Source organism: Nannospalax galili, unplaced genomic scaffold (genome assembly GCF_000622305.1).
Source record: "Nannospalax galili isolate Female #2095 unplaced genomic scaffold, S.galili_v1.0 scaffold674, whole genome shotgun sequence".
Taxonomy (NCBI): Eukaryota; Metazoa; Chordata; class Mammalia; order Rodentia; family Spalacidae; genus Nannospalax; species Nannospalax galili.
Window position 1 is genome coordinate 184,602 of NW_008335202.1, and position 23,125 is coordinate 207,726.

At 36.8% G+C, this 23,125-nt stretch overlaps 2 protein-coding genes across 2 annotated transcripts; one reads left to right on the top strand and one right to left on the bottom strand.

Moving 5' to 3' along the window:
• Nucleotides 1–692: 692 nt before the first annotated feature.
• Nucleotides 693–1,679, top strand: LOC103731428 (olfactory receptor 1094-like). Its single transcript, XM_008829788.1, has one exon. The coding sequence runs from the start codon at nucleotides 693–695 to the stop codon at nucleotides 1,677–1,679; it is 987 nt and encodes a 328-aa protein (XP_008828010.1).
• A 12,750-nt stretch (nucleotides 1,680–14,429) lies between these two features.
• Nucleotides 14,430–15,371, bottom strand: LOC103731448 (olfactory receptor 8H1-like). Its single transcript, XM_008829799.1, has one exon. The coding sequence runs from the start codon at nucleotides 15,369–15,371 to the stop codon at nucleotides 14,430–14,432; it is 942 nt and encodes a 313-aa protein (XP_008828021.1).
• Between the last annotated feature and the right edge of the window lie 7,754 nt (nucleotides 15,372–23,125).

Below are 23,125 nucleotides of genomic sequence, written 5' to 3' on the forward strand. Positions count from 1 at the left end.
GAAACAAAAGCAAAAAACAAAGCTCAAGAACCAAAGGAATTTCAAGAATTACAAGTGTTATTTCATTTTCAAATAAGCTTCACTTATGTCTAGATGACTTGCTGTTCATCACAGTACCCTACATACTAATGGAGTGAGAAAACTGTTTAAAGAAAGGACTTAAAATATTTTGTTCTAAAATGGTATCCTAAATGAGTTTGAAATGACACTAATCCATGTCAGATTGTGTTTATCTATTTATCTTATATTTACCAAATGCTAATTACCCTGTCACTTATAATCAAACAATTTTATTATCTAATGGTGGTTGTTCACAATTTTACAGTCAGGACACTGAGGAATATCATTCCATGAATGCGCTAAGGAATTTAGGATACATTCTTAGTCTTCCTGAATTTTAAAACATGTAATATAAATGCAGGTGAAGAAAAAAAAAAAGACCAACAGAAAACAACATGCTAATTATAATGATTACATCAACTGATTTTTCAAAATGACAATTATATCCAAAATATGAAAATAATTTTAAATTTTATTTTAACAGAGTAATGCATCTCTTTGAACTCAACTTCTTCATCACCGCTCCTCTCACCAAGAAAATTATGATTCTCTGAAACACAAGTAAGGGGTTATGATTGGGTGGGCACTGTTACATGGTACATTGCCTTCCTCACCTACACATAAAAGCAGACATGTCAAGGAATCCACCAGATAATAATGCATACAGGATTCAAGTGAGCAATGTGACTGCAGTCACTGAGTTTATACTAACAGGCTTCACAGATGATGCGGACCTGCAAGTCTTCCTATTTGTGTTATTTCTTGCCGTCTACCTTTTTACTCTGACAGGAAATTTGGGATTAGTTTTACTGGTCATTGTGGATTCTCGGCTCCACAACCCCATGTACTATTTTCTAAGTGTTTTATCATTCTTAGATGCCTGCTACTCTACAGCTGTCACTCCAAAGATGTTAGTCAATTTCCTTGCAAAGAATAAATCCATCTCATATCCCGGATGTGTGACTGAAATGTTCCTTTTTGTCACTTTTGGAACGACAGAAAGCTTTCTGCTGGCGGCAATGGCTTACGATCGCTATGTGGCCATCTACAACCCACTTTTGTACTTAGTGAGCATGTCACCCAGAGTCTACATACCACTCATCATGGCTTCATATACTGGTGGAATTCTGCATGCTGTGATACACACAGTGGCCACTTTCAGCCTTTCTTTCTGTGGATCCAATGAAGTTAAGCATGTCTTCTGTGATATTCCCCCGTTGCTTGCTATTTCTTGTTCCGACACCCACATCAACCAGCTTCTTCTCTTCTACTGTGTGGGCTGTGTTGAGATCGTTACCATCTTGATTGTCCTAGTTTCCTATAGTTTCATTCTCTTTGCCATTCTGAAGATGCGATCTGCGGAAGGAAGGAAAAAAGTCTTCTCTACATGTGGCTCTCACCTTACTGGAGTGTCAATTTATCACGGGACAATCCTCTTCATGTATGTGAGACCAAGTTCCAACTATACCTTGGAGCATGACATGATAGTGTCAACATTTTACACCATTGTGATTCCCATGCTGAATCCTCTCATCTACAGTTTGAGAAACAAAGATGTCAAAGAGGCAGTGAGAAAGTTATTTAACAGAAATTGGTTGATTAACAAAATGCGCTTTTAAAATACAGTAACCTTAAAAAGAATGCTGGTTTTTAAAACCTATATTTTATAATTAGTATATATAGGAAAACATTCATGATTCTGTTAAAGGTGTTTATGTTCCTGAAATAGAGTGAAGAATAAGCACTCTATTAGTTCATGTCAAAAATATCAATAGATAGTACCATTTTTATACTTATCACTATATTCAAACCTAGATATATTAAATAATAATTTCTGTATATATTGTTTGTTGTTTTATTTTTAAGAGTTTCATACATGAATATTGTATTTTTTCATTTCCACTCCTCCTTCTTTTATTTGATTTTCAGTGACATTTATATGCTCAGGGTTTTTTATTTTGAATAGCCTTATATTGGCTCTTATTAGTCTTCTTTACTTACTCTAAATTTTATATATCATACTTCAATCTCTCTCTTCCCAGTTTTTAATACAATTTTCCAAACTACTATCACATACTCAGTCAGAACAAATCATCTATAGATATTTTAGCTATGTTGTGAATTAAATCATAAATTGTTCATTAAATGTTTATGTATTTCATCCTATTATTTTTTAAAATATGAGTGGAATAAGAATATGCCCTTCTGAAACTCAATTAAAAATGCTGATACTAGAACAATAGTTCTCTAGACTGTGCACAAATAAAAAGTGTATCATAGAGGACACTCTGTAGTGTCTAAGAACCATGTCTACTTCAGGATCTAAACCTTGCCTTCTCGTGGTTACAATCCTAGAAATTATGTTCCCAGTTCTTCATTCCTAGTCTTGTGATGATCTATATATGAGGAATGATCTTCCCTCACTATCTCTTAATAAATATTAAATTGACTAAAAAATAGAAACTTTTTCATTTGAACTCCTGCCTCTTCTTGTTTCATTTATTATGCTCTACTTAAGTGTGTTGCAAGATTTCCTTATCTGAAAATAATCAAGGCTAGGTATGTACTGTTTAATTATTTATTTTTTTATTTTTATTTCATTCCCATTTGTTTTTGTTAAATATTTGTCATTTTCATATAGAAGATGTATAATATTTAGGTACACTCCCCTATCTTTATCACCCCCCCACTGCTCACAGACTAATTTAATATACTCTCATATATCTAATGTGGCGTATAGAGTTTGATTTGTTTCCCCAAATGTTATTCAGTATGGGTCCAACTTCTGGGTCCACCAAGTGTCCCATCCCTACAAGAATCTGCTTATCCCCCTCCCAGCAGCCATAAATTATCAAAAGTTTCTTAGGTTGTGCTGGGATTTCTTATCCACTTTCCCATATCTATGCTGGGGTTTTGTCTGGTTTGAGGTTGCAAAGGACTTGTGCATGTCCTCAACATGCCTATAAGTTCATGGCAAGCTGTCTAGAAAACTTTGATTCCTTGTGATCATCTAATCCTTCTGGCTCTTACAATCTTTTTGCTCCCCCTTATGCAATGATCCCAGTGTCTTGATAGGCAGAGGTTTAATAGGCATCCTATTCATGGATAAGCACCCTGCATGCTCTTATTCTCTGCACAGTGATCAATTCTGCATTTCTGTGTTATTCCATCTACTGCATAATGAAAGTTCTTAGGTGTTAGTCAAGACATGAATTCATTCTATGTGTAAAGGGTGCACTGAAGAAGTGTCATGTAGGGTTAAGCATCTCACAGGCACTCTTAAGATTTCTTTTAGTTTCCCAGTGGTTGTGTTGTATTGTTTTGTAATTTTCATTTCATTCCAGGGATACTTTAATTTTTTCTTGACTACTTCTTTGAACCATTCATTCAGGGGTGTATGGTTTAATTTCCATGAGTTCATGTGGTTACTAGAGATCTTTTTGCTGTTGATTGTAAGCTTTATTGCAATGTGGTCTAATAGAATGCATGGAATTATTTCAATTTTTTGTATTTGTTGAGGTCTATTTTGTGTCTTAGATGTACTCTATGTAAGAGAAACTTCTATAGGCTACTGAGTAAAATGTATGTTCCTTGGTGCTTGGCTGGACTCCAGTAAATGACTATTAGGTCTTTTGATATGTGATATGATTTAATTCAGATGTTTCTCTCTTTATTATTTGTTCAGTTGACATGTCTATAGGAGATAGTGGGGTACTGAAGTCATCTATTATTATTGAGTTGGGGCTAATCTGTGTCTTGAAGTCTTATAGTACTGTTTTTGTGAAATTGAGGCACGAGGGTTTGGTGCATATATGTTCATGACTGTAATGTTTTCTTGGTCAATTGTTCCTTTGATAAGAATGATGTAACCTTCTTTATCTCTTCTGATTAATTTTAATTTGAAGCCTATTTTGTCAGATATTTAGATTGAAATACCTGCTTGTTTCTAACTGCCATTTGCTTAGAATTTTTTCCCCATTCTTTTACTCTATGAACTCTGTGGTAGTTCCTATCCATGAAGATGAAATGAGTTTCTTGTGGACCACAAAAGAAGATGGATTTGTTTCTTAATTCATTCAAGTAGTCTGTGTCTTTTGACTGGGGGAGTTGAGGTCATTGTTATCTAAAGTTATTATTGAAAGATGTGTTTTGGTTACTGTCACTATAAATGTTCTTGTGCTTTTGTTTCTATTTTGTGTTGTTTCACACCTGTGAGTTTTCAAAGACCAGATTTCCCTGTCCATTCTCTCAGCACCCAGGCTTCACAGGTCCTGCAGCTTCTGGCACCCTTTGACTATGAGAACCCTGGCCCCAAGTTTGTCTTTTGGCCACATTACCTTTGTCCTATGCCTAGTTGGGATCAGGCAACTTTCCCATGGCCTTCGTACGCAATGACTTTCCTGCTTCACACTGCCTGGCCACAGTTACTATCTGAAACCACCCATGAAGAACTGATGGCCCCTCACTCTTAAATCCTTCATGCCTCTAAACCCAGTACCATGTGTACACTGTCAAGTTTGGTTGCCAGTTTTGGATGGACCCTGCCTTACTCTATCCACATTACCAGCAGCTTTTGTGGGTTCCATTTTCTAGCAGAAAACTCCAGATGTTTTTTTCTTTCAGGAGGAAGCTTAGCTGGGTGGGGTCTTGCCCTGAGGATATTTTTCCATGATTCAAATGCAAAACTAAAGACTTAAAACTTAATCTCTCTAATCTTCTGTCAAAGAGATCTTTCTTGCAGCACATGCCTTGATTCTAACATTATTTATAGCCCCAGTGCTCTCATTCTCTAAACTGTGCGTTCTTTATTTCTTCTTGCCCCAATTGCTCTCATTTTTCATTGCAGATCTCTATAATATTCACTATTAATAACCACACAACTGATTCAATGTTAGGCTGTCTTGAAATATACTCTGCCATTATTTTTCAATTATTAGTTCATCAGTTTTCAGTTTATCCTCAGGCAAGCTCATAGGCTGTGGGCAGAAGACAACCAGATATTTTGCCCAGATATTCAAGTTGCTGTTTAAGTCCTTGCTTTCCTCTGGAACATGATGCTTTCAATACTACTTCCTTCCAGGCTCCTACTAAAGAGACTCTGTGTACAGCATTCCACAGCTTTTCTAGTTCAAACTCTCAATGTCTTCGACATTCCTCTCAAACACCTGCGTGGTAAAGTTTTTCAGAGCCCACTCTCTGATATTAACTTCAGTATCTGTTACTCTCCTGTTGCTATAATAAACACCATGATGTAGGTTATTTATAGAAGGAAAAATACATTTTTCTTACAGTTGAAGAGAGATTAAAGTACATCATGGCAGGAGGCATGGCAATAAAGGTGGCTGGAGCAGAAAACTGAATGCTCACATCTTCAAACAGGCCCAGGAAGCAGAGCAAAACTGAAATTTGGCAAAGCTTAAGAACACTGAAAGAAAGCCTAACCCCAATGATGTGCTTTCTCCATCATGGCCACACCTTCTAAAATTTCCATGACCCTCCCTAAACAGCATCTTGAACTGGGAAACAAATGTGCAAATACTTCAAATCTATGGGGGTCATTCAAACCACCACAACACCTAAGAAAACAGCACTATAACTTCAACAGAACCAGAATTAATACACTTGGTCAATAATAAATCTCATTATTAAAGATCTCAATTCCTCAATAAAAAGACACAGATGAATTGATTGCATTGGCCCAAGGGGGAAGCTAATAGGGTAGCCGCTTGCCACCATGAGTCTATGCATGGGTTTTGGTTTGGGTGCCCAGGGGTCCTGCTACCACCCAGCATAGAGTCCTGAGGCTAGGAAGCTCTAAGGTTCCTTCCAGGGCTCATTCTATACCAAAGGTAGACCATTCTGTTTGGCAGAGGGTCATCTTAACCCCATAGTCTCCAAAGAAGCCCTTTTTTGAAAATTTTTAATCATTCATATAAAGGTAAGATATTGTTTTCCCTCCCGTGGTGGACTTTCTCGTAACCTAGATATCATTGATGCCTCCACTCATCAAATTTTTGGAATCCACAATGAGCTCAGGTCTCTAATAGGAGAAAATAGTCTTACAAGCCCAATAGGGTCAAGGGAGATGGCTACCTGACTGGGATATGCAATAAAGCATAGTGAGATATGTTAAGGGTGTTCTGACAAAGACTTCTCAAAAACTATTGCAATAGAGTACCTTCTTGACCACTGATTTGCCATGTTAAAGGTTACTGAAATTATCAGGCAGTTGGGCCAAGGTATGGGAATGCACATCAGCAGGGCCCCAGTTGTCTTGGGAACAGGTCAGTGTGTCTCAGAGTACAGCTGCTAACTGCAGATTTATGGCTTCTGTAGGTTTGACTTGATTCTGCAAAATAGCAATTGTTACTTAATAGAATAGAAATGTTAAGGGGGCTCTCCTTAACCTGTAATCTTGGGAACTTAAGCTTTTCACCCTGGTTATGGTTTCTCTGTATAAAAACTTACCTTAGAGATTGCTCAGGGCTACACACATCGGTTCCAACACCTTGTGTAGTAGTCCTGGCCAGTAATGACTTTCATTTGGCAAAACTTTATCTGAGTGATCTCTGGTGAAGCACCCCACAACACCATCCCATGGGGTTTCTAGGTGTTTATGAAAAGTACGGAGGTGACAGAAACTGTGGATGAGCACTTTTGCTTGTTCTCCCTTTAATTTAGTGTCCCCTCATGAAAATAGTGATCTCTTGGTTTAATTAAATTCTCCACATTGTAGACAAAAAAAAAAAAAAGAAAAAAAAGAAAAAAAGAAAAGAAAAGAATGGGGGATAATGAGCCTGCAGATTTAATCTCTATGCCTGGGCTGGCTGTTAGCTGTAGAGAGTGGTGATCTCTTCAAAGAATATATATTATAAAATGATCATAGAGAGAGCCTGTTACTATTCTGCTAAATAGACATAACATTGATCTGACTCATAATGATTTATTGTTATACTCATAGATAAGTGCATCATTTTACTCAATTCCTATACCCATATTAGTTCCCAGTCAAGCTTGTAGTTGAACAGATCTTACACATTCTGTCATAAGTACTGTGGGTTCATATGTATAACTGCACTGTGGTGTCCAAACAACAGTTTCCTTGTATTCATTTACCACCTCTGGCTATTACAATCTTTCCAACCTCTTTTCTTCAATGACCTTAGATCCTTGAGAGAAGAGGGTGGGGAATAGGTGTTACATTTATGGCTAAGCAGTCCATAGTCTCTTATTCTTTAAACACTGACCACTTGGGGGGGTGTCTCTGTGTTAGTCACCATCTTCTAGTGAGGGTTGAGAGATAATGGTGCCATGTATGAGTTTTAACTTGCTGAACACCTCTTAGATCTAATCAGAGAGTGATTTGTTACTCTAATAACATTTATTCCACTCTTGCACAAATGGGCATATCTTTCTAGGCCTATTGTGATTGTAGCTCACAGGGTTTACAGCTGGGTAAGACTGATGATTACTTTTCTCCTTGGTTAGTATCCATAGCACCTTCTAGTACTGCACTAGCTAGCCAGTGGGGTGAAGCCTGGGTGTCAGTACCAGATGGATTTCTCCATGTTCTCTGATTGTACTGTAGCATATCTTCTGCAGTTCTGAAACCACACCTTAAGAGCCCCAGAACCAAAAAAAGTAAAAAGTCCTTTCATGATAGTCATATAAAAAAGAGAGGTCCCCAGGCTATTAAGATAAAGTGCTGATAAGCATTGAATTCTTCTTGATTTATTCATATTGAATAATTAAAGTTTCTCTAAAAATAATTTGAATTTTTTTCTGTTTATGTTTCTCTTTCTCCATGTAAAACTATAATAGACATTTCCAGCAATGTAGTTTTTATAGTTGGTTTTATAGCTGAAAACTGAAAAAAAAAATCTACCACCACCAACAAAAAACTATGATAAACTCCTTGTCTAAATATCTGTATTTTAAAGGGAAACTTGTGTAAAAAGTAGGAACATATGTACAGAATTATAAAATGTATATTGGACAATATTTCATACTTATTTGATTGCAGATAATTATTTTATGAAAGATGTAATTTTAGTATAATCACAATATCTTCATTAGTGATTCCCCTTTTAATATAAATTATCGTGTAAGTATGTGGTTGCCGGCTGTGGCTGCTCTCCTCTGGTACGGTCACTCTCCTGCTCTCTCAGTTCCTCTGATCAGCCATCTGGTCTGGACCCCAGGGCTGGTGAGGAGTCTGTGCCAGTGTCGCTGCATTCAGACATAGGAGACCAGTTTCAGTGACACAGATCTGCTTTATTGAAGGAAAGTATGGGCTTATATAGGGGTAATAGTCCAATCATAACACAGCATATGGGATCCCTTATTAGCATGGCAGACTAGTATCCTATTACAATCTAGTGGGCCAGATGCCCCATTAGCATGATAAGTTTCAGTTTCTCTAAGTTTTGGATTCCTGGGAACCATGTGACTTACAAAGTTTTCTCTCTGATAAGAAAGAAGAAGCACTGCATTCCAGCATGGTAGGTATGTAAGGCAAAAAGCAAAATCAGTCACAAGATTTTCCACAACATAAGTAGAATAAGATTTTAAAAGTTGCAGAAGTTTTAAGCCTCAATTTCTTCAGTTGCACAAGAAAAATAATAATCCCCGGTCCATGTAAGAAGAGAATAGATAAAATGTTTGAAGGCAACAATTTAAAATGCCTTATCTGCTATAATATGTATGCAAAATACCATGTATATGAAGTAACTATAAAATTATGATCTATAGACATTTTTAGTATTTGTATTTGCTATATAAATTCCTTATTTTATTTGTACATATTATACTTTATATAATATGCTGTCTGAGATAGTTTGATATGTAATAATTTAGATTATGGTGCCATGCCAAAATACTAAATAAGTGAATTTTTTAGAGACTACATTGTACTTTGGCATAATATTGTTCTTTGTTGGAAATAATTCCTGATTGAGTTGGGCATGGTGATGCATTCCTATAATGAAAGAATTCAGAGGCTAGCAGAAGTGCCAGAAACATAAGGATTGTTTGGGCCATAAGCCAAGTACCCAACAATATCCCTGCTGAGGTTCAGAGGTAATTACAGAAGACAAAGCAGAAAGATGATAAGGCCAAGAGGCAGTGGATTACTGTCAAGACATGTTTTCTGGACACTACAGGACAGTTGCACATATGACTCACAGAACTTGTGACAGTAAGCACAAGATCTGTTTAAACCCAAGCCAGAAAAACTCACGGCACGGAGTGAGGTGAACAGGAAGTCCCACCCCTAGCTGAGGAACTGTTGGCAATTCACAGCTGCTGGGAGAAGGAGAGTCAGTTTTCTTAAAGGGTGTGACACCTTGGAGGTCAAGCATACTACTTCAGTGGATGGTCCCACATCTTCGAGTATTTGGGCAGCACAAATTAGACTCAATGATATGTTTTTTAAGTGGACAGGAATTTAGGTGGGTAGGAAAGTTGGGATTGATCTGAGATGATTTGTGGGAGGAGGGTGAATCTGATCAAAATATGATGAATAAATTCTCAAAGAATTAATAAAAATCATTATTTTAAGAAATTATACTTATTGGCTGGAGAGATAGCTCAGTAGTTGAGTGCTGGATGCTTTTGCAGAGGACCTAGGTTTGATTTCCAGCACCCACATAGTGGCTAACAACCTTCTGTAACTCTAGTTCCAGGGAACCAAGGTCCTCTTCTGACCTCTGTGGGCACTGTCAACAAGGGTGCACTTATATACATACAGGCAATATGCTCATAGCATAAAACAAAAATAAAAATGAAATGAATTATATTTATATTATATAGCATTTTTATGAAATCTTTTGACTAAAGTATTGCAGCTTAAACTATTTCGTACACCAACAATATTATGTAAGAAGGTAATAATTAAATTTTTCAGTTAATTCTAATGTTGCATATTGATTAGATTACAATTATATAACCACCCATAATCCATTATATTCTAATTATAAAGAATTTAACTTTGTTTTACTTTAATTAAAATTTAAGATTCTTTGCAGTTTAGATGTTATTTATAGATAACTATAGATGGTATTTGTAGATACTGTTGACATTTGTGACTAACACAGGTAGTAGAAGTTTTAACACATGGTAAAATCATGTGTTTAAAAAAATGACTAGAAATATGAGGGAAGTTCACAGAACCTGAAATGTATTTTATTTTTTATGTGTATGAACATACTGCCTGCATGTATTTAAGTGCACCTGTGTCATGCAATGCCCTTGGACGTCAGAATAAGAAGCTGGATTACGTAGAACTGGAGTTTCTTACACTTGTTAGCCATCGCTTGGGTTCTCAGAACTTCACCCAGGTTCTTTGCAAGAGTAGCCAATACCCTTGAACTCTGAGCCATCTCTTCAGCCCTAAAAGTCTGATTTCTAATTACAAACACACATGACTCACATGAATTAAGTTGCAGTATTCCAGAGGCAGAGGTTGACGGATCTCTATGAGATAAAGACCAGCCTGTTCTAAATTGTGAATTCCAGGTCATCTGGGGTCATAAGGTGAAGCTTTCACACAGAAGACAAGAGAAAAAAAATTACAAATGAAAAAAATTTAAAAAAATAAAATGCATTAATCTCAGTTTAATCACTCAGAATGTTTATGAAAAATAAATATAATTTTTTATTAATAATAAATGTCAAAATAATTAATAAAATCACCATGGTTGGATTGAATTATTTCTATGTAGTAATTGTTCCAAGAATTTAGCAATGGTTAGTGGCAAGATTGCTCAGTGGATAAAGGTACTTGGTACCAAACCTGGTTATTTAAGTTAGAGCCCATCAGTGGAAGGAGAAAACGGCTGCATTGTTCTCTGATCACCGCACACTCAATATGGTATGCTTGTACATATTCCCCGGGCCCCAAGTGTGCACACACACACACACACACACACACACAAGTAAATAAATATAAACACTTTAGAAATTTTACAAAATTAACAATGAAAATTAAACATTTGTAAAATGGAATTATATATTCTTTTAAAATATATTATTTATTATTTTATTTTATGTATATGCCTGTATTGCCCACGTGTGTAAGTACATCAGTGTCATGCAATGTCTGTGAAGGTCAGAAGAGGGCTCTGTATTTCCCAGGAATGGGAGCTACTGACGGTTTCTATCTACCATGTGGGTGCTGGGAATCGCTGGGCACTCTACATGAACAACCAGTGCCCTTAACCACTGAGACATCCCTCCAGCCCAGGAATTATGTATTCTAAAAATGTTTAGCCAGAAGTAAAATAATTCACACTGCAATAATAGAACATGAACAATTATTTTAATTAAAGAAAATATTAATACTTTATCTGGTAAAGTTCATGCCACTCTGGAAAGTATAAATTCACCATTGACTCTGCCTTAGGGTGCTACCTTAATAAAATATGATAAAAGGAAGACTGGAGGCATGGATCAGTTGGTAAAGTGTATCTATGCAAGCACTGGAGATCAGTCCCAGAGCCAATAGAAAAAGCCTCGCATGTAGGAAGACATCTGGAAATCTAGTATGGCTTAGCAGAGACAGGCAGACCCCAGAAGTCAATGAACACCCAGCCTAGCCAATTGGTGAGTGCCAGGTTCAGCCAGAGAACTTGTTTGAAAAACTAATGTGGTGAGCAGCATACACCAGCTTATATTATCCTCTGACCACCACACAGAGACAGACACACATGCATCTCAAACACACATGAACCCACACAAGAGTGCATGCAGAGGACACACATATATGAACACAAAAAGTGACATAAATTGGGTCAACCATTTGATTCAAGAACTTTTTTCTTTTGGTCTTTTTGAGACAGGGTCTCCTTGTAGCTCCAGCTGTTCTGGAACTCACTAAGTAGACCAGGCTGGCCTCAAACTCACAAAAATCCATCTGCCTCTGCCTCCTAAGTGCTGGGATTAAAGGTGTGCACCACCATGCTGGGCAAGAATTTATTTTTTAAATTTGTTTTTATTGAATTTTTACGTATTTCATAGAGAACATCTCAATCAAACTAACACTTTTTTTTTTTTGTCTTTTTGAGACAGGGTGTCCCTGTAGCCCCAGCTGTCCTGGAACTCACTATGTAGACCAGGCTGGCCTTGAACTCACAGAGATCTGCCTGTCTCTGCCTCCCAAATGCTGGCGTGTGCCACCACGCCTGGCTCAATTAGTCTAAAACATCTTTATACCTCCATCCCCACTGGCACCCTCTCATAGCCCCCCAACCCCCACTGGAACCCATATACCGTGTAATCTGTGTTAAATCCCACCATGTCAAATCAGTGTCCACAGACATTCCTCAGTTCAAGTCCATCAACTGAGGTCTAGGCAGCATATCTAGGGTCCTTTATTTTAGGAAGATCAACTCTTCTTCACCTAATAGTAAGCACTTGCCAGTATTTCTTCAGCTAACATTGGGGTCCGCTTTTCATTTCCCCAGTTTTATGCTGGGTTTTTGTCTGCCTGAGTTTACATGGGACTTGTGTATGCTGACACCATTTCCATAGAATCATATGAGCAGGGTCCCAGGAGCTTATAGAACTCTGTTTCCATATAGTCATGCACCTCCTCCCTGGCTCTTATATTCTTTCCACGTCCTCTTCTGCGATGGTCCCTGAAACCTGGGTGGGTGAAATTTAATATAGGAGTCCTGTCCAAGGACCAGCATTCTGCAGACACTTAATCTCTACACTTTGATCATTTGTGACCTTTTGTGTGCCTGGCCATCTGTTGCATGAGGGAACGTCTTACTTATTTTTTTTATTTTGTAATTTTTTGAATATTTTTTTGTCTTTTTGAGACAGGGTGTCCCTGTAGCCCCAGCTGTCCTGGAACGCACTATGTAGACCAGGCTGGCCTCAAACTCACAAAGATCTGCCTACCTCTGCCTCCCAAGTTCTGGGATTAAAGGCGGGCAGCACCATACCTGGCAGAACTTCTTATTTTTAAACAACTCTACAGACCTATATTTATCAGATAAAAAAATACCGAGGTAGAGGTTAGAAAAACGAATCGCTATCTTAGAATAGTATGGTTTTCAAAGGATTAACGGGACTGGAGAGATGGCTCCTTGGTTAAGAACAGTAGCTGATCTTCCAGAGGACCTGGGTTTACTTTTTAGCACCCATAAAGTAGATAACTGTCTGTAGCTCCAGTTCCAGAGTATCTGATGCCTTCATCTGGCCTCTACAGGTCTGCACACATGCAGTGCACTTACATACATGAAGGTAAAACACATATACATGAAATAAAAATAAATAAATTTAAATGTTTAACAGTTACAAAAAGGACATTACTGCAAGAAGATGCTGAACTTGAAAAATTTACAGTGTATCATATCTAAAGCAGTGACAGACCAGAGTGCTGGCCTTACACACACACACACTGTGACCACATTCACCTTACAGTTTGCAATGACAAAGAGATTATCAAGTATTAGACTTTAAAATGAATGCAGAATGATTCAACACCTTCATATTAGAAATATGAATTTTGTCTCTACCTGTCATATAGAGATATACTATGACAATTATTAAAAAGGACATATACATCATGATAGTAAGTATTATGGTCATTCGTTGCCTTTTCAACTTTAAATATTTTTGAATTTGTCACAAACACTAGAGGATACAATTTCCCTATAACTTAATCCCACTTTGGTATTTTACAGGAAATTCCAATTTAGAAACCATTGATTACCTCCCTTTTAAGAACTGTTAAGGTATATACATGCTTATGGATTAAATTGCCTTAAAGTAATTTGTAAAACAAGAGTGAGTATTCTTCAGGAAACAATAGCGTGCATTTAAAAGATGACAGAAATGGAATTGTTTCATGTTAATAGACAGCATTTTTTATTGTTGCCTTAAGCACAGTAAATCCCCACTCTTATTCCATGGACCTGGAATTATTATTTGTCCTGTGTAACTGAGGAAATTGAGGGTTAAATTTGTTGACTTAGCAATGATTGTCTATCAAACAAATGATTTCATATTATAAACTGAATGAATACTGAAACTGTTGTCACTGCCCAAATTATCCTTATAATAATTCAAATATCTAAAATTCTAACAAGCATGAAATTTTATATGATACAATTTTAAGAATTGCAAACGTATTTTCATATGTTCGAAACTAGTTATCCTTAAAAACAAAAATATCTAGACTATGGGTTTAACATGTGTTCTTGATAGTTAATTAGAACACATTATTCTAGAAATGTCCAAATACGTTTGTATGAGAGAAAATCTTCAGAAACAGGAAAAAAATCCTTTTTGATTGTTTTTAGACACCAAGGAAATACTCAAAGGAAAGGAAAACAAGACAAATGATTGGCATCTCTGTTTCTCTAACTGCTGTATCCCTCTCTCTTCTGCATGACTCTGATGACAGCACTTTTCACCTCTCTGTTCCTGAGACTATAAATGAGTGGGTTCAGCATGGGGATCACAATAGTGTAAAACACAGAGGCCACTTGATCCTTTCCCAAAGAATAGGACTTACTTGGTTTCAAATAAGTAAAGATCAGAGTGCTATAAAACACAGTGACCCCCAGGAGATGAGAGGCACACGTGGAGAAGGCTTTTTGCTTTCCTGAAGTGGAACTGATTTTCAAAATAGTAGACAGAATGTGCACATATGATACAGAAACCAGGATAAGGGACAGCAGTATGGTGGCACCTGCAAAAGTGATTATAATGAGTTCAATGCCATGTGTATCAGTGCAGGACAGAAATAGAAGTGGAGAGGAGTCACAGTAAAAATGATGGATGGCATTGGATTTGCAGAAATTCAATGATATCATGTTAAACACAGTGAGGGAAGAATCCATAACTCCAATCACATAGGACCCAGTGAGGAGGGCACGGCAGAGTCTTGTGGACATAATAACTGGATAGTGTAGAGGGTTGCAGATAGCTACATAGCGGTCATAGGCCATTGATGTGAGAATAAAGCATTCAGTAGCTGCCAAGAAGACAAAAAAGTACAGCTGGGTGAAGCAGCCTGTGAAAGAAATGTTCTTCTTGGACGTCAGCAGGTTCTCTAAGGTTTTAGGTGTGATGACGTTTGAGTAACTGAGGTCAATGAATGACAAATGGGTGAGAAAGAAATACATCGGGGTATGAAGCTGGGCATCTAGATGAATGATGAGCATCATCCCTATGTTCCCTAGAACAGTCACCAGGTATATGAGAAGAAACAGCACAAAGAGGACCAGCTGGACCTCCTTGGAATCTGTCAGTCCCATCAGGATGAAACCAGGCTCATGTGTAATATTCCAGGTGTTCATAGTAACCTGTCCTGAACTGTAGGGAAATCAAAGGTGATTCAAACCTTGCATGATTTCACAAAGCTTTTTGTGTATTTACATAATACATACACGTATATAATATGTAAATGTTTTAGTTGAGTTTTTGTATGTTTCATATAGAACATCTCAAACAATCTTGATCATCACACAGACATCGTCTATGAAATGCCCAGGTCTAAGTGACACATCTACAATATAACCTCTGCATCTAAGGTTCATGGGACATAGAACAGGGGTAAAGAAGAGGACAGAAATAACAGTACACTTTTAACGACACTATGCAACTATAAACAATTTGATAGCAAAATAGAAGTACAAACTTACTTCTGAATATAAGTTGGAACATGCTCTGTTATACCAATAAAACTGATATGATTTTAAATGATATTCCTTTAATGCCTTTACTTTAAATAAAATATTATATTGTATGCACTGTTATCACCCCTTCATTTTACATAAGGAAAAATGTACAAGATTCAGATAAGTTATGCTACTATAATAGAAATTCATGTTGAGTAAATGATCATGGCAGAGACAAAAGAGCCTGCTCATGATGCTGTAGTTCCCCTTGTTTTTGTTTCATTAAACCTAAATGAAATGTTACACTAACATAATATGCAAATTTAGAATAATGTTTAGTATATCATTTCTTCCTCCTTTCTTTGAAATATTAATTGGCACCAAGTAAAAATAGGTATCTTTTTCTTTTTTTTTTACTGATCTTTAATAGAGTGTATTAAGACATATAAGTATCAAGAACAAAGGGATGTTTGCTTTTCTGATGATTCAAATCATATTTACCCTAAAATTACATTATCAGAATATGATCATCACTTGTAAGATCTCATTTCATCAATTCTAGATTTCTGTCGTCACAATCCTGATATTACGTCTCTAAGTGCCAAGTGATTTCTTACATTCTTACCTAGTTCTTGTATTTTGGCTCTTTCACATCCCCACAATTTTAATGATACTTACTCTGAGCCAAAGCTGATAGGAAACAGAAGGAAAAAATCATTTTCCAAAATCATGTGATTGAAAATATTCAACTCCCAAATTTTCTCACAGTCGAAATAGTAAATCTGTTAAAAAAATCTGAAAATGTCACTGTGAGAACATTTGTTCTTGATGGGATTATTGTTTCTGAATTTTTGTGTGTTCATTTTCTTAAATTCAGAAGTAAATTAAATTATTCTTGATATTTTGCCCAGGTCTCTATCAAAATCAATTTCTCTAGGAAGGTGTGGACCAAATGAATCCAAGGAAGTTACTGGCTAATATAAGTAGGACAGTATGTGCCTTGTTTCTGTACCATTTACCTCCAGGGCACCTCAAGTAAGGATGCTGAGGATCACACAGCATGTGGTCATCCTCAGGGGCCAATTTCTAAGCAAAAATTTTGGCAAGATTTCAAGGACCAAATTTGAAGGACTGATTCAAAAGTTCCATTCCCCCTCCCCCACCGGGAATCTTACAAGGAAGAACAGAACTACTCTCTTTTTGTTAATGCACTATATTTTTATGCTTTCATTACATTTCAGAAGCATAATATTCATACAGCACATTAGTTATGCCAGGACATTATAAGTACTATGGAAGGGAATACTTTTTGAAAGTTGCATGTACTCTGTTCATAATACCCTAATAATAGAATGATAATTTTTTCAGAAAGAAACATTTCAAGTTGAAAAGTATGTTTCCACCAGGGTTAAAATGTGCATGATACAAACAATAGAATACACAAGAATTAGCAGAAGTCAGTGAAAGTTATTCTAAACTTGTTCATATTACATTAATTTCTCTCAATTATTTCCTTTTGCACACAAAACACAAATTTTAATAGCATTTTCTATATTGAATATTTCATGCTCATTTTAAATTAAAATTCTTATAAGTCATGATCTCTGTTATGTTAGACTTTTATAAACTCTATGATGTCATGAACTGTGTATTGACTGGGGTCTCATCAATCACCGAGTGAACTGGAAATTCCCAAGCTGCTAAATAAACATTTTTTTCAAGTTTTAAACATTTTATAGCATCTTATTTATTATTTTTATTCTTTATATGTATGAATGAATTGCCTCCATGTATGAAAGTGTATCTGTGTCATGCAATGCCTGTGGAGGTCAGAAGAGATCCTCAGATTCCCCTGGAACTGGAGTTACAGATGGTTGTTAGCTGCCATTTGGGTACTGGGAACCACATCCGGGTCAGAGCTCCCAACTGCTGAGCCAACTCTCCAGCCCTCCTCTCCATTTTCAAATTTTTAATTACTTTTTACTTTATGTTTACGAGTATTTTCCCTTCATATATGTGAGTGAATCAATGTGCCCTGTGCCTTCGGATGCTAGAAAAGAGCATTGGATCCCCTGGAACTGCAATCTTAGGTGGTTGTTAGCCACCATGTGGGTTCTGGGAAGCAGGGTCCTCTGTAAGAGCAGTCAGCTAGTGCTCTTAATGGGTGAGCTATTGTTCCAGTCCCCTGATAAGTACACATTTTGAAGGATCCTAGGGATGGCTGCTTCTCTTCTGATTTATTGATGTCAACTGTTTCATTAGTGTGTGACACTTGTGCACTCTTGATTCCTGCCTTAGTGTATTTTAGTTTAAGAAAATGGCAAATAAAAGATAAGTCTAAATTAGTAAACATGTTGCAAATAATTTAGTGGTAAAAAGCTCAACTCATACGACATAATTAGGTTGAATGCTTCCTGAAAAGGAATGTAACTGCCTTAAACATAAGTTATAAAAGGTAAATATTTCCACTAAAATCTTCTCAAAACTACCGAGAATGAAGAATATGACTAAATGAGAACAAGAGCAAAGGTCTTGGGAATCTTGCCCTGGAAACTTTGACATAAATGTTGACATGAATTTTTGTTCCCATTAAGTAATGAATGTTAACAATTTTCCTGTACATGGAAAAATAATTCTTTAGAAAAAGTATATATGACCTCAGAATTTAGTGACTATTTTGGTGTGAGGAAAAATGTTACTTTTTGTGTATCCTATGCTTGAGGACCATTTGTAAGGACACTGGTGTTCATTTCTTTAGTTTTATCTTAATTTTATTAGTATAAATTAATTGTGCATATTAATAATTTTCATCATCAATTTTTTTACAGCTGTGTAGAGCATACTCGGATCATATACCTAGTTTCCTGTCTTGTCCCCACTCCTCACACTGGCTGTTTATCTTCCTGTTTCTAAGCATTACCTTTTTTAAAAATGTAAGTTTGTTTTAGCTTTCACATGAAGTGAAACGTGGCATTTGTTTTTCTCAATTTATCCATTTTACTTAAAGTGATATTTCTATTTACACCCATGTTTTAAAGAAATGACAGGATTTGGTATGTATGTTTAATTAACGAGGACTACTTGTCTCTGCATGTATGTCAGATGTTTTTTTAACTCCTCCTCTGTGGATGGGTACCTAGGCTACATTCATGTCTTGGCTATTGTGAATAATTTCATGAGTGTATAGTTCTTCAATGGATGGTGTCTGTGCTTTCTTGAGGTATATACTCAGGAGTGATGCAGTTGTATTATAAGTTTGTTTATTGTCAAACTGACACATAGTGTCAGCAGTACTTATATTCCAACCACATGCATATAACCTTTGTAATTTGGCCCCATTCTTCCTAGGTTTTGTTGTTATTTGATTCCTTGGTGATAATCAATCCAATAGACTACGATGGAATCTCAACCTAATGTGGTGGAGCAAGCCTTTAACACCCGCACTGAGGAAGTAGAGGAAGGAAGATCTGTGTGTTACAGACAGGCTAGCCTGGTCTACACAGCTAGTTCTTGCCTAGCTTTAGCTAGTTCTAGCTGCATCATGAGACCCTGTCTTTAAACACAAAAAACAAAAACAATAAAAAGATGCAATAGCATTGTTAATGTAGCAAATAAACCATATAAAACTGATTAAGACTAAGATTTTTTTCTCTGGCCTGGATAAAGACAAAACTCTCCAGTTTTGCTGGTCAATTGTCTGGTCATAGGCCCACCCATTGGATGGTGGGCTCACCTTAAATTATGCTAAAGAGATGGGTGAAATACCTGGTGGGTTAATGAGATGGTAGACTTTTCCTGGCCGGAATCCCTGCCTCCTAGTGCAGTTCTTGTGTACCTCTTGCACAAGTGAGGTCTTTAAGTCCTGACTGCTTTTCTGTATAATTCAGAAAAACATACTTTATCATTTTCTTCTTTATAACTTTATTTAAACCATTTTATAGTTTTTTTCCTTCCCACCTCCATTTCCCTCCTGGCAGCTGCTGAGATTTACAACTTGCTTGCTCTGAAGACTTTTTTCTTAAATTCTAATAAAATTGTTCTAAAGCTTCTATTTGAGTCAATTCTTAAATTCTTTTATGAATGAGACTAAGCAACATCTAGGGGACCCGGTTTCTCCCCTGTATAATTGTGGTGACCAAGAAGGGACCCCGGAAATTCTAATAACTTATGATCCAAAAGCAACTGCTTTTCTAACTAGATTTAAGGACTTCAAATTTCAGAGAACATGGAGCGTTACATGCTATACTCAGGCTGGACATTGGACACGTGCTCTCAAGAGCTCAGAGTAACAGCCCAACAATGTGCACTGGATACAGTTCCCCAGTTTTTCTTCCATCACTGATGTCTATCTCAACAACACCTGTATCTAGGAGCAAGGGTCTCCAGAGGACAGCACTAGGCATTTTATGAAAAGAAACATGGACTCTTTCCCTTGATGTGAAATGTGAAAATCCTTTGCTTTGTTCCTTAGGACCTACATAACTGAGGTTAACTTTTTCCTGCCATATCAGTCTAATATAACTTAGAGTTTTTTCTTAAAGAAAAATGAGTGGCTGTTCTCATTTGATCTGTGAAATATGTGGCTCCCACCAGCCTCAAGCTCTGGTTGGGGATAGGTACATTTTTCTTGGAGCTAATATCACCATAGGCTAAAGATAGCCATGTGGATTTGTAGCCATCTTGACTGAGGCTCTCATCAAGATGAGGCAACCTCCCACTACTTGATCTGGTTAGTATCTTGGTTGATGTTATTATAAATATGTGGACAGCCAGACAACTTGGTCACTATCTTGGTTAGTAACATTTTCTGATTGATAATGACCCATGTGACCTTGCCACCATATGGCTTAATAACCACATGCTATAAATCATGATGGAAACAGCTGGAAACTTACTGGTACTATTGAGCTCTATGGGATCATACTATTCTGGGGATTACCTGAACCATAGACATTTAATCTTTAGTTACAACCCTCTTGAATTTTTTTCCATTTTGGTGTTCACCATGGATTATTTTTTGATATTTTATTTAATATTTTTATTTTATATGTATAAGTGTATTACCTGCATGTATGTAAGTGTACCTATGTCATACAATGCCTACAGAGATCAGAAAAGGGAATCACATCCCCTGCAACTGGAGTGAGTTATGGACAATTGTTAGCCACTGTGTAGGTGCTGGAATTCGATCTTGGGTCCTCTGCAAGTGCAGCCAGAGCTCTTTACTCCTGAGCCATCTCTCCAGCCTTTCATTTAACGTGATATAAGCCTGTTTTTAACTGGGACTATTTTGAATTTTGACATCATTTGTATGGTATATTTGCTAGTTTTTAAAGGAAACTCAGATTTTTACACATTTTGAATGACACATTTGTTGGTTTCTAAAGGGAACTTAAAGGTTTTCTCATCATATATCTTCAACACAAGCCAGTTACCAAATGTAGTTGACACTCTGTGGTGGTTAGATCTGGGAATCTCATATAAATTTACAGTACCCCAGGGCTAAACATTACAAAAGACAAGCTACTACCAGCAAGTAGCTAAAGCAATGGGAGGCAAAATGGGATAGCCTGCTCAGGTGGGAAGCTGGAGATATGGGCACCTCTGGTCTTAGTTCTGGCTATTTCTGCACTGTGACTCTAAGCCTGCTTTTCTCTGTGACGGAATAGTTCCTTCTCTGAGACAGTTCCTCCATGCTAATAACGTTCCAGCTGCACCATGCCCTGCATATATTTGCTTTCCACATTCTAGTTTCAATGACATGGACAGACTAAAGGAAAAGATCATTTTGAAATCACCTGTTTCCAAATTTTCCATGCTATTTTTTAATATCTTCCTTATTCTCTATATTAGAGGTGCTTAGTCCAAGATTATGTATGGTAAATTATTACATGTTTTTTTTTTCTAATCCAGGCATAATGATTTTTTTTAAACAGAATTTATCTTGAGACCTCTCAGGCTTGCTTCCTATCTAATTTTAAAAATGTAATATGAACTGACAAGCTATAAATTTAAGAAAATTAGAGGGAACATTCAGGGGATATTAAAATTCAGTCTGTGAGAGAGTCAGACTAGGAAACCTTTACTAATTTATATAATGGTTAGAATTTGGCTGATTTTTCTGATACATGGGGGACAATGTTTGCTGCAGTGCTTTTTACAGATGATGTGTCTTGCACAGGCAGAATAAGATTAACCATACAAAAATTGGAAAGAATTCTTCACAGTCATACAGGCTTTAGAGAGTCACATGAGTAGAGTGAATATTACAGATGCCCCCTGCTTTAGGGAGAAGAGGACACAGGTATCCAAGTCCGCATTGGTAAGACAGGAAATTAGTGACTAGTCTGATAGGTGTCATCTTTTCTCATGGTTGTTTGGAATGAGAATGGAATGTTATTTCTAGAGGAAATGCTGGAGAGGGAGACAAAGAAGATTAGGGAGATGTTCCTTTATCTTAAAGATAGGTGACCATTTATCATCTCAGGCTTTTCCTGGAACAGCTCCCCAGGATATATCCTTATCCTTTTGGATATCCTTAATCCACATACCTTATGGAAAAAGCTGCTGTTTTTCTGTATTCAGGCCTAGCCTGAGTGTAAACTGGAAGACAAAAAGTGACTGCTAATAGGGATTATCTAGAGGAGGGGTACTCATTAAGTCTGTTAGGTCGTCTGCCTCCACTTATAGAAACAAGCTAAGTAATTGTGTGTATAAGCTTCCGCACATCTGGTCACCTATAGACAGGTTTGACACTGATAAAGGAAAATATATATGCCTACCTGATCCTGCTTGATTATGGGTGATAAGTGCCATGGACCCATGACTATAAAGTTTAGAAATAGCAGATGATACCTTAAAATCATTTTTTCCTTTTATCAACACTTCTTCCAATACAAGTTTCAGGAGATGAGGAGACGACCTAGACAAATATATATAAGTTATAAGGAGGACAGATGAGTCAGACTGATGACTTCAGTCGAGTCAGTAGTCCCTGGACTTAACAACCAAACCAGTGTGAACCACTAACTTAAGTTCTAAAGAGAAAAAAATGCCTCTATGTATGAATTATACTGGAAATTTTTATTTATTATTATTTTTTTATTATGTGTATGAGTGTATTGCCTGCATGTACGGAAATGCCCTTGTATCATGTAATGCCCACAGAGGTCAGAAGAGGTTGTCTGATCCCCTTGAACTGGAATTATGGATGATTGTTAGCCACCATGTGGGTGCAGGGAATTGAACCCAGGTCTTCTGCAAGAGCAGACATTCTTCTTTACTGATGAACCATCACTCCATCCCCATCCTTTTCTGCTTTATCACTCTTTTATAACCATGATTTCCTTAATATTTTGGGTGGCCTCCTTATTTTGAGTTTGTTTATATTTTCTCTAAACCAACTACTTTTTACCCTGTGAAGATGTGACCTA

Coding starts and splice junctions, on each gene's coding strand:
- LOC103731428 (XM_008829788.1), top strand. CDS start 693: ATGTCAAGGAATCCACCAGATAATAATGCATACAGGATTCAAGTGAGC.
- LOC103731448 (XM_008829799.1), bottom strand. CDS start 15,371: ATGAACACCTGGAATATTACACATGAGCCTGGTTTCATCCTGATGGGA.